This window comes from Pogona vitticeps, chromosome 6 (genome assembly GCF_051106095.1).
Source record: "Pogona vitticeps strain Pit_001003342236 chromosome 6, PviZW2.1, whole genome shotgun sequence".
NCBI lineage: Eukaryota > Metazoa > Chordata > Lepidosauria > Squamata > Agamidae > Pogona > Pogona vitticeps.
Window position 1 is genome coordinate 116,710,889 of NC_135788.1, and position 15,128 is coordinate 116,726,016.

Genomic DNA, 15,128 nt, shown 5'->3' on the forward strand with positions numbered 1-15,128 from the left:
TTCTCTCCACCTCGTGTGGAATCACATCCTCTTCTCCCCAGGCGACTGGAGAAAGGAGAATTCAAAAGGACCCAGATGCCATGCTTGCTTTTCAAGGGGGCATCACTCAAACCACCACCACCCGGCGTGCATTTGACATCTACCTATTTTATAAACATCGTTTAAATACCATAGATACCCGGCAGGGCAGACGATGGACCTGTAGCCCCCTCAGTGTCCATGAACAATTCTCCCCATCGTCCTTCATCTCTGGCCATGTGGATAAGGGGAGCTGGAGGCCCGCAAGGTCTTCCCACCCATCTAGAAAGGTACAGCCATCACTGATGGACAGAAAGAAGCCTGGGCAACAGATCTGGGTCTATCCATCTTCTGTTGCTAACCTCAAAGGGAGTAGGGCCAGAAAGCGGGGATGAGAAGCACACGCTGACCTAGTATCTTTTAGGTGCCATCCTCTGCTGTACCAGCTCAATGACGGGAGCTGTAGTTTCACTCAGAAGGGAGAGCGCCAGGATGGATGAATGCATATCTCTGCCTGTAGCAGACAGGTGTGCCTTCCTGTGACATAAGGAGTCCTGCTCTGATCTTGTTGGGAAGGAACGTCTCCTGTTACACTGGAGACGAGAATGGGAAAAATGGGTGTACCAAGGAGCAAAGGAGATGCACGTGGGCCTACAGCCACCTCGCAAGGAACCATTCCCAACAGAAGTTTAACTTCCTTTAGCAGGAAGTGTTCTTGCTCCTACTTCTTCCTCTCTCGCTTATGGGGAAAAGAATCCATTTTATTTTTTAAAAAATCCTAAAGATTGGAATACACGTCCGTCGTCTTCTCTCGTCGCCAGTGCAAGAAACAGGCCTTGATCCCTTCCGTGGAGTTTTGCTCCACCCCGCGTCTGTCACTAGCTACATGTTTTTAGGCTTGGAGATGATTCCATCCGGGTAACGCTGCTTGAACTGGGCGACCACATCTGGGTCCAGCAAGTGGATTCCGTCCAGCTGATTGCCGAGGGTAATCCTAAGGAATAGAAAGGGCGATGAGGAGAGGAGGCGGCTTTTCAGTGGCAAAGGTGGAGGGAGGGAGTCGACAGCCATGGGGGTGGGAAGCTGGGGGTCTCACCAGTTCGGCTGAACGTTGTGGGGCCGCCCGAAGAGCTCAATCTTCCGGGTTCCTGGAGAGAGCCGTTCGATCATGCCGTAAATCTCGTCCGGCTTGTGGCTGGTGGAACGGACCTGCGGGACAAGGACACAAACGGGAATTGGGTTCGGTGGAGGTCAGGCGTGTCGGCAACCTGCCCACCTCTTCCGGACCATAAAGGGAGCGGGCCGCAGGTGTCCTACCTCCGCCACAATGACATCGCAGTCAAGACCCCGGTTGAAGCCTTGGGGGTTTCCCTTCACGCCAACCTGCCCGGGAGGGGAGGGAAAAGAAATGGAAAAAGGGATGAGTCGTGATCAGGATGCCCTCAGAGCGGAGTAACGTGATGCCAGTTTAAGTGTAAAGTGCTTCCTCTCGAGTCCCTTAAAAGGATCAGGATGAAGGATGCCACCTTCCCCTTTAAAATGAAACTCCTGAGTCTAAAGCTAGAACTGCTGGATGGCTCAGCGGTTTAGGTCTCTGGTTGCAGAGCCGGAGGTTAGGGAGTTCAATTCCCTTCTGAGTCTCCTTGACAGGCTGGTTTTGATCCAAAGGGCCCCTTCCAGCTCTGCAGTTCTAAGACGCTGATCAAGATGCTGTCACGCCATCCCAAATACACCGGACCTGGTTTCATTTTTGCTGCTAAGCAGGGTCAGGCCTGGCTGTTACTGACACGGGAGACCCACCAAGGAAGACTGGCACTTTTCAGACAGGGCCAGGAAAGGATGCTGACTTAAACTCTGGACAGCCTCTGCTGGTGACAATACTAGGTTCAACGGGCCACGGACAGGATGACTTGGTGTAAGTCGGCTTCTGTGGTTCTAACTCTCACTATTAGCTGTTCTCTATGGATTGATTCCAAAATCTCTCTTGCTAACACAGCAGTGGGCAGAAGCACAGCCCTCCGGATGGCATTGGACCACAACTTCCATCATCCTTATCCAGTCAAGCAAAAGGTTTGGAATGCTGGGAACTGCAGTCCAATCTGCTGGAGGGCTGTGTTTGGCTCACGGGAGGTCTCTGATGATTGATCTCTGACGGAAGGGCCCCTCAGCCCATTCAGTGGTCCTGGGCTAAGGTTTACTACTTCTGTGACTGCGCTTTCTCCGATCATCCGGACGTTGGCCGTTTCCTGAGAAGGGGAGCGAGAGGAGAAAGGATGGAAGAGGCACAGGCTGTTTCACTATCACCTTCAGTAATCATGAGGACTAGCACCCTACTCTTTTTTTTTCTTAAACTACAACATAAACATAAAATACATAAACCAAAATACACACCAACCCTACTCTTTTTTTTAAAATGTACACATTGAGTTCCTAGCCAATTCACCTTTAAGCGAACCATTCTGGTGAACTCTGCCTGGGGCTATCCCCAGGCCTTCATCTTGCCCTGTCTTTTCACCCAGAGCATCTCACCCACTTTTCCCCAAATTACCAGGCAGTGCTCCTTGCCGTGGTTCAGCCAGTGGCCTGTGCGCCCTGTTCGGATAATGCGCTGGAGCTGGTTGGTTTTCACCCAGATGATCTCATCCACCCGCTCGTACCTTGGGGGAAGAGGGAGATGATGGGGGAATCAAGAGGGAGGAAGAGCGAGGAGCAATCTTCGGAGGAGGGTTTACACAGAAACCTGCCTGCACCTAGCGCGCACACGCGTACAGACACACACAACCCGGTACTCACCCCCACAGGTTCAGACACTCTCGGCCCAGTTCCATGGCCCTGCAGGAACAAGGGGAAAGGTTGATATTAGTGGCGTGTCTGTCTGTGCGTTTGGACTACAACTCCCAGAAGGCCCCAGGTGGCATGCTGCCGGTGGAATTCTGGGAGTCATAGTCCAAAGACACAGACCTGTACAGTTCTAATTGATAGTAATGGCTCCTCCTTTACCTCCCTTACACAGGTAAGCCAAAGGCCGGTTTAATTCTGGCTGAAAAGCAGGGTCAGGCCTGGCTGTTACTTAGATAGAAGACCACAAGGGAAGACCTCACCTATAACACCGCCCACTTTCCATCAGAGGCCCCACTAACCTGGTTACCATCATCCTCATTTAATTATTATTCTGCACACTCAAAAGGGCGGTTATCAGGAAAGCCTTAACTTACTGATAAGCCTCAACCAGCCTTCCCCAGTCCAAAAGCCTCTAGACATGTTGGACTACAACGTCCTGTCATCCGCAGCCTGCATGGCTGATGAAAGTTGCCGTTCAAGATGTCTCTTAAGAGCCCCAGGTTGGAAAAGACTGAGTTCAGCAGTCATATTGTTCCTCTTTTTCTCTCTCCCTCTGCCTCTCCCTCTACGGGTAACTCTGGAGTAATCAATTAATGTACTGATTTATAACAAAATTCTTAGATCTTGTTATGTGCTGTAAAGTTGCCCTATGAATGGATAATGTCCAAGATGTCAGCTCTTGTAAACTCAGGCCCATGGATTCCTTTAGAGTCAGTCTATCTCGTATTTGCTCTTCCTCATTTCCTGCTGGCTTCCACCTTTCCTTGCATCCTTTTCTTTTCCAGAGAATCCTGCCTTTCCCTGACATGCCCAAAGTAGGCTAGCCTCCCTTTCAATATATTGGTCTCCAGAGATAAGTTTGGGCTTGATAAGATCTAGGATCCACTTGGTCATCTTTCTGGCAGTCCAGATTATCCGCAAAGCTCTCCCCCCAACGCCACATTTCAAATTAATCCATTGTTTCCCTGTCTGCTTTCTTCACTGTCCGGCTTTTGCACCCATGCATGGTGATCGGAAATACAAGAGCGTGGATGATCTTGGGTCCTGATTCTGGACCTTAATGGTCCGCAAAAACCACAAATTTAAATCCCCATCCAGATACCACGAGCTGGATAATCCTGGGCCAGATCACCTGACCTCACATATTTACCACATTTTTAATGAAGATAATGCAACTTATGAACCATGTACTCAATGGGGATATATTCAGTTGAATAATTACTTCACCTACATGTCTTTTCGCAGAATTATACAGATTGTTCCAGAGCCTGAAAAGGGTTCTCTTTTTTTCCGTTTGTGTTCTGGACTACAGCTCCCAGAATCCTGCAATCCGCATCACTAGCAAGAATGCTGGGAGGTGTAGTCGAGAGAGAGAGAAATGTCCTAAGTTCTTTCTAGCTCATTTCCACACGGGAATCTCCCCCTTCTTCTGTCGTCCGGGGCTCCCTGCAACCTGCCTTACCGGCCAGTGACCCATAAGAACAGGAACCCCTCGTCCTGTAACACGGGGATGTTGAGGCGCCTCATCTCATCGTCCGTCAGTGTCCCGTAAGGGAGTTCCATGTGGATGTCCCAGGGCGGGTCGGCCATCACCACGGCAAACTTGCCCAGGATGCTGACGTCCAGGTAACGGATGTCACAGCAAATCCACTGTCAACAAAATAAAACAGGAGGAACACCCTAAGCAAAGGGGAAAAACAAGGGGTTGGGAAGGTGCCAACCGCTCCAGATGTTGTGGGACTACAACTCCCATCAGGCCTAGCTAGAGATGACAGGCGTTCTGATCAAACAATTCCTAGAGCCGTAGATCCCAAACAGGGGTTCCTCCAGATGTTCCTTGGTTAAAACTCCCAGAAGAACTTCACCACTTGTTGGGCTGCCTAAGATTTCTGGGAAATGTTGTCCAAGATCATCTGGGGACCCAAGGTTGGGAGGCACTGTGACCTAGAGCAGTGGTCTCCCCAACCTTGGGCCTCCAGATGTTCTTGGACTAAGCCTGGTGGGCCTCCCCCCCAGAAACGGTGGACTACAGTTCCCATAACCCCACAACTGCCGGCTAAAGCCGCAATTCCGAACCAGATGTTCTTGGACGAAAACTCCCAGAAGCCTTCACCACCACCACCTGCTGGCCAGGGTTTGTGGGAGTTGAAGTCCAAGAACATCTGGAGGCCCAAGGTTGGGGAACCACTGACCTAGAGGGTAACCATCTGTCCATTCTGATAAAGGGTCACACAAGGAAGTCAACAACAGATAGTTGGCTCTGAGCAAATTCCATGGAACAACTGGGTCTCAGGGATATTACAGTCTTCTATCTCACGTGTACAGTATATACATATGCACTTGCATATGTTTGTCTGTCTATATGCATCAGGACAACCAGCATAGCCTTGTTGACACTGACTATCACAAGGTCCTCAGAGATGGATTTCACCCCCAGCCCTGACATGGAGACAGCATAGACCTTCTGTGGAAAATGCATGTACCTTATTTTTCCATGTATAAGACTATACTTTTGTCTGAAATTTTTAGACTAAAAATTGAGGGTCATCTTATACATGGAAGTAAGTTGAGGAGAGAACAAAAACAAGCAGGGATCAAAGCAATCCTGCAGCGCTTTGACCCCTTTCCCCCTACACTTGCTAAGCCCCACTTATTTTTGGATTAGAAAAGTGGGGGGCGTCTTATATACGGAAAAATACGGAGTCACGGCCTGCTCCACCTGCAGAAAGGGGCCACTGTCCTTGAACTGATACGTAATCTACCTCCAGAGTGTTTGATCTGCAAAGACTTTGTTCCAAGGGAAGGCTTGGTTGCTTTCTCCTACGTGAATTTCTCAAGCGGGGCGGCCGCAGCCCTCTGCCGTACAAAACGTCCCCCTTGACGCAGTACGCTCAAGATGGCCAGAGAGGGATCATCCATCAGCGCCAGCCAGGGTTACCTGTGGGGGGAAGAGGCGATCGACGCTGGGGTCTCTCCCCACCGCCTGAGGCAAGGCCAGCTCTTGTCCCGAACTCAGCTCCCGCCCGCAGGGAGTGTCATAATCCGCACAGGCGTCAATCTCGTAGTGGACATATTTGCAAGTATCCATGTGGAAGCAGGTGTTGAGGAAGGAGCAGTCCCCCAGCGACTCGTCCGTGTGCTTGTTAATGATGCGTCTGGAAGAAGATATAGCTGACTTTAAGCGCCCGTGGGTTTGCTTCTTTCAATACTGGGGGGAAAAAAATAACCATCCACCTTTCTCTGGGCCCACCTCAATCTATCCCTTCATATCTATGTCCTTGATTCTGTCTGCACACCCAGCACATGGAGTGCATGGCCTTCCAAGCATCCTATGGCTCCTATTCCCATCATCTTTTACTGCTGGCTTTACTGGCTAGAAGCTGGCTGGATAGCTAGGCGGCCTGGGTATCTGGCTGCGGAGTCAAGAGGTTGAGAGTTTGAATCCTTGCTGGGCCTCCTGTGAGCAGAGCCAACCTGTGTGGTCTTGGGCAAACTGCACCGTCCCAGGGCACCCTTAGAAGGGAAGGGTCAAGCACTTCTGAGTACTCTATCTAGAAAACTCTGAAAAGGGTCACCATCGGTCAGAATTTACTTGACACTTTATGTTTATTATACCGCCTAGAGTTGGCCGGAATTGCACGCCCACAGCATCAGAGGCGGCCACAATTTTCATTAGCCACGTCTGCTATTAAGAAACACAACCACACACAAACCAAACCACTGCATGTTCCTCCCCTCTTTATCCCTATTTCTCTTCCCTTCCAACAGCAAATTTTAGGCTCTTATGTTCTTTGGGGCAGGAGTCTGTTCCCTTGTATTTTGTAAAGTGCAATAATAAATAATAAATCAATACACCGTGCTTAAAATGCAGAACAACCTTGCCTCTTTTTTCCTCCTGACATGATACAGATGTTTTCCATTTCCCGCCAAAGCAGAACTTCCTGGGTCTTCCTTAAACCCCTCTTTAGACCAAGGGTTCTCAATGCTAGATTCCCAGATGTTTTTGGACGGCAACTCTCAGAAGCCTTCGCCACCAGCTGTGCTGGCAAGGGCTTCTGGGAGTTGCAGTCCAAGAACATCTGGGGGGCCAGGGTTGCGAAACACTGTTTTGAACCCTCCGTCCTTCTCCGAGAAGCACAAAAAAAGAGCCTCCAGTGACCTGATCAAAAACTGGACGTGCAAGAGGCTTCTAATGTCCTCCTCATTCCCCCCCCTTCCATCTCAAAATGGACACATCAATGCTGGAAAAGGTGCAAAAACCAAAGGGATCTATATGATCAAAGTTTTTTTAATCCCTACAGGAAAGGATAAAAACCTGAAGGTTTTTATAATCTGAAACTAAGAAAGAGACTCTTCTGCCACCAGGTGCAGCTGGACTACCATTTCCAGAATCCCTAATAATCATTGTGGCTGAGGCTCATGGGAGTTGGAGTCCGACAGCATCTAGATGGCCACAGGTTCCCGTCCATGGAGGGGAAGACTAAAAGGGAGGAGAGGAAGGACAGAGTAAAAGGCTTATTCATTTACATATGATGCAGGGAGTAAGCAAGAGAAGGCTTTCCTCACTTGCACAGAATATGAGAAATTTGGCTGCAACGGCCCCTTAAGGCAATCCTGGACTGTTCTACTCAGAAGCTTTCCTCTCCTGGAGGTTGGGAGTTCGATTCCTCGCTTGTACCTCCCGACTTGCTGAGCCAGAGGGTCCCTCCCATCTCTGCAGTTCCACGATTTTCATTATAATTACAACCATTATATAATTCTAACTTCTTCACCCAACTACAGATCTCAGGATTCCCTAAGATGGAGCCATGGCGTTTAAAGGTGTAAGCACCCAGCTATCACCGTGTGCCTCAAACACACCCGAGGGCTTCTGCCTGAAACTCCCTGGAAGCGCCCTGCACTCTTGTTACCGAAACAACCTCCGGGGGGGCGGGGGGGGCTTACCGGAAGTGCAGCTTCCGGCAGGGCCGTTCCGTGTCGTTGGCCTTCATGCATTCCTCCTTGGTCCCGTAGTCGCAGAATTCCTGCACCTGAGCCCGGCCCCGGGAGCGGAACTTCTCCACAATGGACTGCTCCTTGGCGGTGGTGGTGTTCAGCAGCTCCAGGATCTCCTGGCTCACCTGGGAGGCGACGAGGAGACCACGGCCCAGATCAGTGGAGATCAAGAGGTCCGGGGAAAAGCCGAGTTTTGGAAAACAAAGGGGGTGGCCAAGGTCCTAGCCCTCGTGGTTCCTAGGGGGATTGCTTCTTCCTTCGCTCCTGTTGCGCTTTCCTAAGGACAGGTCATTTGGGCACTTGATATGGGGCAGAAGAGTCGTGGGCCAGGTGGAGGACCACCTGGGGACACACGGCCAACCAGAACTTGTAGGGTGACAACTCTCTCCATCCTTCCCGTTGGCTATCTTGGCTTTGGCGAAGAGGAGATGAAGTCCAGCTACATACGGCAGGCTAGAGAATCCCCACCCTCTGATTCTGGTGGTTCCCCCAAATTTGCCTGGTCCCCTTCAAAAGGTCACTGTCACATCATTCAACACATTCTGGGCCACAAGTCCTCAGTCATCCATCCTGTACCTGCCACTGCTCAGTCCTCCATCCAGGAACCGGAGTCCCACTTTATATTTAAAGAAAAGGCCCACGTTTTGTTAAGGACGTTTGTAGGCTTAGAGACATTGTGTTATTATAGAAACATATTTCATCCACTGGTGAGTAAGGAGCATCGGGGATCAGAAGCGACTACAGTGGTGCCTCGCTGGACGACATTAATTTGTTCCAGCGAAATTGCTGTAGAGCGAAAGCGTCGTCAAACGAAATTTAAAAACCCATTGAAAAGCACTGAAAACCGTTCAATGCGTTCCAATGGGCTGAATACCTGCTCATCCAGCAACGATCCTCCATACGGTGGCCATTTTCAGTGCCTGTAAAGCGAGGAATCCGTCCTAGAAAACAGCGGGGGGCCATTTTCTTCAGCCGGTGGCCATTTTGAAACCCGACGATCAGCTGTTTGCTGATCGTCATCGTAAAGCAAAAATGGGTTCCCGAAGCCGGGAACCAATCATCGCACAGCGAAAAAACACCATTTAAAACATCGTTTTGTGATCACAAAAACATCAACGTAAAGCGGATTCGTCGTAGAGCGGGATAATCATCCAGCGGGGCACAACTGCACTAGCATGCCAAAAGATGTATGATATGTGGCAGATACGATTGACAGGAGACTAAAAACTCTACATCTTACTTTGTCTTCCGTCATCAGTATGAATAGAATGGGTGAAGAAAACCACCAGTATGTGTGAAATAGAGAAAATATATTCCTATGTTACATGTTGGAGCGTCTTTCCTTAATGTCATCTGCCCAACTCACAAGATCATCCAGGTTGAGGCTCCTCCAGGGGGCCACCCCAAAGGAAGCCCATAAATCCTGTACAAAAAGTAGGGCCTTCTTTGCAGTGGCTCCAACCTTAGGGAACCGGCTTCCAGAGGAGCTTCACCTAGCCCCTTCCCTGTTGATACTTAGGAGGCAAGTAAAGATGTGGCTTTTCAGGAAGGCTTTCCACACCAACCTGAGCTGACTACCCTTTCCCCCTTCCCTCCACCTGCTCTGGTTTGTCTATGATTGGCCCGCACCATCTGTTTTTAAGGGTTATTTGTAAACCCCGTTTAATGCTTTTATCTTTATTTTTTTTTGTTTTGTATTATTACATTTATGGTAACCACCCAGAGTAGCACCTCAGCGCTAATGGAAATGGGATATAAATGGAAGCAGTAAGAAAATAAACAAACAAATATTCCCAGTAGAAGGGATCAGTCCTTACTGTCCGGAGCTAAAAGGCAGAAATCACCAGGAATGGAAACAATGCTGTTCTCTCCGAGACCCCCGGAAAACAATCTGACTGAATAGAAAGTGGCATCCTAAGTTGGCCACTTAGGATCAGGCTGCTCTGTGTTTTGAGCATTCAGCTTTCCATCACTGAAAGCAACATAGAGGGGCAAAATGAGTGGCATCTATTCGGTTCTAAGTCAGTGGCTCTCAACCTGAGGTTCACAGGTGTTCTTGGACTAAAACTCCCAGAGGACCTCACCACTCGCCGTGCCAGCTGGGATTTCTGGGAGTTGTAGTCCAAGAATATTGGGGGACCCAAGGTTGGCAACCAATGGACTAAGTCTACCTTGAGATATAGCCATGGCCCCTTATCGATGGGAATCTTCTCTAGAGCTTGGAAAAGTGACTCTTTTTTTGGGGGGGGGGAAATCACCTCGTATTTTTGGGACTAGAAAACCCTCCCCCCTTGGCCATCATGGCCAGAAACCAGGAGGGTTGGGGAAATTCTGAAAATCATAGTACAAAAGAAGGATTTTTTGGGGGGGGGTGTCACTTTCTCCCCCTCCTGACCTTCTTACTCTGCTGCTCCTTTGTCGACTGCTGGCTCAACAGGCTCTCAATTTCCAGGTCAAGGTCGGAGGCCTGCTTGCGAGACTTCTTGGGGGGTTCCTTGAGGGGCTCGGAAGATGAAGAGGCCGACGGAGAAGCTCCAGGGGTAGAGGCCGCCACCCCGGCGTCCTGCTCGGCTCTCCTCTTCCCGCCTCCGGCCCCAACGCCTTCCCCGGCTCCCTTCTTCTCCGCCACGGCGCCCATCATGGCCGAAAGCTTGGAATGGTCGGCGTAGGTGACCAGCATGGGTTGGTCATCCTCCAGGAGGAGACCTCGCTTCACTTCGATCAGCTCCTGGGCTGCAAACTTCTGCAAGAGGCTCTCCACGCTCCGCTGGGTGGCAGGGGCTTCCGGCTGCAGGGGGGAAAAAAAGACAGGTCCATCAGAGGAGGGAAGGGATCGCACCAGAAGCCCAATGGGACTAAATAGGTTTGGGACCTCAATATTTGGCAGAATGCCTTCTTCCGGTGAGATCTGCCTGGCCCACTAGATAATCTCATGTTGGATGGTTGAAGTCACTGACCTCAAGAGAAGCCTGGAAAGAGAAGACCAGGAACAGGGCCTTCTCTGTGACGGCCCCCCATCTTTGGACAAACTCCCTCCCAAAATTTGCCTGGACCTTTGACTGGGGATCTTCAAGAGATCTCTGAAACGTGGATATTGAGACAGGCATTTCAAGGCATTACATCAACAGAGTGCAGAGGGCCCTTTGGCTCTAAAGTGATCAGCTCCACCACTTTTGTTTAATTGTTTTTCTGCTGTTTCTTTTTAGTTTAATTTGATTGATATGTTTGTTTGATTTTCTACATTGGTATTATGTTTTTGTGGTTATTATTTAATGGGCCGTTGTCTATTATGCTGTGAACCGCCCAGAGTGGCCCTGGTAGCAAGATAGGTGGTATACAAATCAAATGAATGAATAAATGAATGGATGGATTGATTGGTAGATGAATGAATGAACGAACAAACAAACAAACAAACAAACAAACAAACAAACTTGTGGATCCCAGCATGGGAAGGGAGAAATTGCTAACCACTCTCACCATATATGTCAATCTAGATGAGGGAAAAGTAGAGAAAAGACCCAGCCAGGGTGGAAATCAGAATAAAAACAACCACAGAAACCAAGAGACTGGAAACAATGCCTTACAATTCAGCACAGTATACCTGTAAATAATTTTTACATGCTGTTAAGTCCATTCCTATTTATGGCAAAAAAAACCCCGTGGTCTTCTACGTATAAAGCACTCGGAAGTGGTTCACGAGTCCCTCCCCTTATTGGTGCTCTGGGATTATGCAGTTGTCCAAAGCTAAACAGATGGAAGGGCACATAACCATATCAGAGGCATATGCTCTATGTAATCCTCCCTGAGAGGCTCAGTCAGCATTTGAATTCCTGACCCCTGGCTCTGCAGCCAGGGTGCTCCAACCCACTGGACAATACCAGCACAACTGTTCAGATATCCCTCCACTGGGCGATGCTGGTGTACCAAAATTATATTTTAAAAGTAATGTTTAAAAAAAAGGATCTAAGTTACTGAACTCTCTCTGGAGGCAAGAATGCTGAAACTGAGGTTCTCCTACTTTGGACACATGAGCAGAAGGCAAGATTCTCTGGAAAAGACAATAATGCTAGGTAAGGTGGGAGGCAGCAGGAAAAGAGGAAGACAATATACAAGATGGACTGACTCCTTAAAGGAAGCCACAGGCTGCTCTTGGCTCAGCCCTGGTATAAGACAAAAATGGCATCCTCAAGAGGTATTGCGGGTTTGCAGCTCACCGTGGAGATGGCCTGGCAGATGGACAAGGCATCGGTGGGCAGGGACAGTCCTAGATCTGCCAGGTGGTGCAGGAGCTTCTTCTCCAGTTCAGGGTCTGTTGCCAGGTCCCCAGGCTCTGTGGCGGAGCTGGGCGTGACAGAGGAAGGCACCGGGCTGTCGCTGCGGAAGGGAGGGGTGAGCGCCAACTCCGGGTTCCGGAGGTCTGGGATAAGAAACAGGAGAAAGACGCGCAATGTCAAAATACATGCGGAAAAATAATAGAATAATGGAGTTGGGAGAGGTTTATAAACCCCCTGCTCAATGCAGGAATCCAAATGAAAACAGATCTGACAAACGGTGGACCGATGTTCCCTTGAATGCCTCCAGCATTAGAGCATTCACCACCTCCCGAGGTCACTGGTTCCATTGTCATACTGCTTTCACAGCTGAGATGTTTTTCCTGATATCTAGCCAAAATCTGGCTTCCTGGAACCTCTGTCCACTGTCGCATGTCCTGCACTCAGGAATGATTGTGTACAGATCCTGCCCTTCCTCTGTACGATAGCCTTTCAAGTATTCCTGACACTGAGCAGGGGGTGGGACTTGATGGGCTCATAGGCCCCTTCCAACTTCCCTATTGTGTTCTATTCTATGATATATAATACAGTACAGTGGTGCCTCGCTTAACGAGCGCACCGTATAACGACGAATCCGCATAGCGATCCCATTTTCGGGATCACTAATGCGGAGGCATAGCGTCGGCCCCAATGGGCAAAACTTGCATAGCGAAGATCGGTAAGTGTTTCGCTTGCCGATCTTCACTTTGCGACGCCCGCAGATCAGCTGTTCGGCGGTTTCAAAATGGCCGCCGGCCGCCCAAAATGGCCACGCGCGTTTTCGCGCCCTCCCCTCGCTTACCGAGGGCGCAAAAATGGCTGCCGGACCCTGGAAACTTGGCTAAACGGTGAGTTTTGTGCCCATTTGGAACGGCTTCCCCATTCTGTTTAGCGAAGTTTTCACATAGCGAAGGTTAATCCAGAACGGATTAACCTCGCTATGCGGGGCACCACTGTATTTGAAAAGTGCTATCCTATCTCCCCTCCGTCTTCTTTCCTCAAGGCTAAACATGCCCAGTTCTTTCAGTCTCTCCTCATAGGGCTTGGTTTCCAGTCATCCCTGTTGCCCTTCTCTGAACCTGCTCCCAATTCTTGAAGTATGGTGTCCAGAACTGGACACAGTACTCCGTATGAGGCCTAACCAGTGCTGAATAGATGGGGTCTATCACCTTACGGGATTTAGAGACTCTACTTCTGTTAATGCATCCACTGAGTTACACAGCTCAACTGAGCTATCGCATGGACTTCCCAAGTCTCAGACCTGAACTCTGACCACTCTACTCCGCTACCTGTCCATTCTCAGCCACAGGACCTTTGCATTGAAAGGTAGCAAACTTGGAGAAATAATTGCAAGGCGACCAAACAACAGAAGGCATAGAGGAGAGGAAGAGCTGCTGTCTCCAATTCTGGAAAGCTTCTTGGCTGTCCACTTTTGGAAACAGTAAACTGGGTTAAATGGACCAATGCTATTCCTGCTCAGCAGATTTCCTTTTCTTCTTTCTCCTTTTTTGTTATTTTTTTTCAAACCCAAGAAAACCACCACAAGTAAAGAAAACACGAATAATAATTCAACTTTTTAAAAAATAAATAAAAAGCACAGTGATCAACCCTGTGCTACCCCACGCCCTTGGGACTAGTTTTCATTTTTATTGTACTGTATCTCATATCGTCTACATTGGTTTGGGCATGTAATGAGAATGGCTGACGGTCGGATTCCAAAGGATCTCCTATATGGATAATTAGTGCAGGGAAATCGCCCCAGAGGGAGACCACAGCTGCGATACAAGGATATCTGCAAGCGGGATCTGAAGGCCTTAGGAATAGACCTCAGCAGATGGGAAACTCTGACATCTGATCGTTCAGCCTGGAGGCAGGCGGTGCATCACGGCCTCTCCCAATTTGAAGAGACCCTTGTCCAGCAGGCCGAGGCAAGGAGGAAGTCACAAAAGCAGCAAAATCAGGGAGCTGGACAGGGGACAGAATTGATTTGTCTTCAGTGTGGAAGGGATTTTCACTCTCGAATTGGCCTCCTCAGCCACACTAGACGCTGTTCCAAGTCCTCCATACAGAGCACGTTACCCTAATCTCTCGAGACTGAAGGATGCCTAATCTAACAAAAAAAAATGATCGCTCCCCCCCCAATTCCTCTCCAGAAGCACATCAACTCATCTCCAGGTGCAGACCCTTTCCCCTTTCCGAAACACATAGGCCAAAAATGAATTCCATATTTCTTTAAGATCATTACATTTCAATACTCCTTTCCTGATCTTGGTTTCCCAGGTTCATTTATCATGAAGTTGCTTTTTTCTCCAGTTCTTAGCATATATCCCATTTTGCCACAGTCACTGTGATAGTAATTTCTTCCTTTCCCTCGACTTCCTTTTCTAACCCATCATCCCCCTCATCCCCCTGGCCCTCCCTGATGCTACCTGACCCATCATCCCCAGTCGCGCAGCCCAGCTATGAATGACCTCTGACCTCTTCCCCCCCACACACACACACCCTAGTCCCCCCCTCCTCTCCTCCCGCTCCTCCTCACCCAGCGGCTCCTGCTTCCGCCTCCGCTGCAGCCGCTCCCGCAGCGAGTCCAGCTGCTTCTTGTGAGCCTGGATCGAACTCCATGTGTCCGACATCACCCCCCCAAGCTCACCGGGCCGTCGCTATGGTCACAAGGAGGCTCCGGAACGGGACCGGAAGTGCCTTTCGGGGGAAGGAGATAAACAGAGCACACTTCCGCTTGCTGGCCCGACTTGGACGCCATCGAGCATCGCTGGGAGGGAAGTGGGGTGACCCTCGGGCAGCCATGTTTGAAATGGGCGCAGTGCCCTTCTGATAGTGTAAAACCAATTATTATACGGACAGTTCTCCAATTATTTCAGATTCTGTATTTTCCTGTTTGAATATAAGAACTGGATAGCTACTGGTAAAATATAATTCGTAATAATTCACAATTATTTTTCCATT

At 49.4% G+C, this 15,128-nt stretch overlaps 1 protein-coding gene across 1 annotated transcript; it reads right to left on the reverse strand.

The window, feature by feature from the left end:
• Nucleotides 1-758: 758 nt before the first annotated feature.
• On the reverse strand, nt 759-14,864 carry METTL3 (methyltransferase 3, N6-adenosine-methyltransferase complex catalytic subunit). Its single transcript, XM_072977013.2, has 11 exons — nt 14,704-14,864; nt 12,069-12,271; nt 10,250-10,642; nt 7,804-7,979; nt 5,798-6,014; nt 4,322-4,509; nt 2,812-2,850; nt 2,567-2,675; nt 1,336-1,401; nt 1,115-1,227; nt 759-1,012 (listed from the first exon to the last, which is right to left on the reverse strand). Exons 1-11 carry the CDS (start codon nt 14,795-14,797, stop codon nt 901-903), a joined length of 1,710 nt encoding a protein of 569 aa, XP_072833114.2. The 5' UTR covers nt 14,798-14,864; the 3' UTR covers nt 759-900.
• Nucleotides 14,865-15,128: the final 264 nt, after the last annotated feature.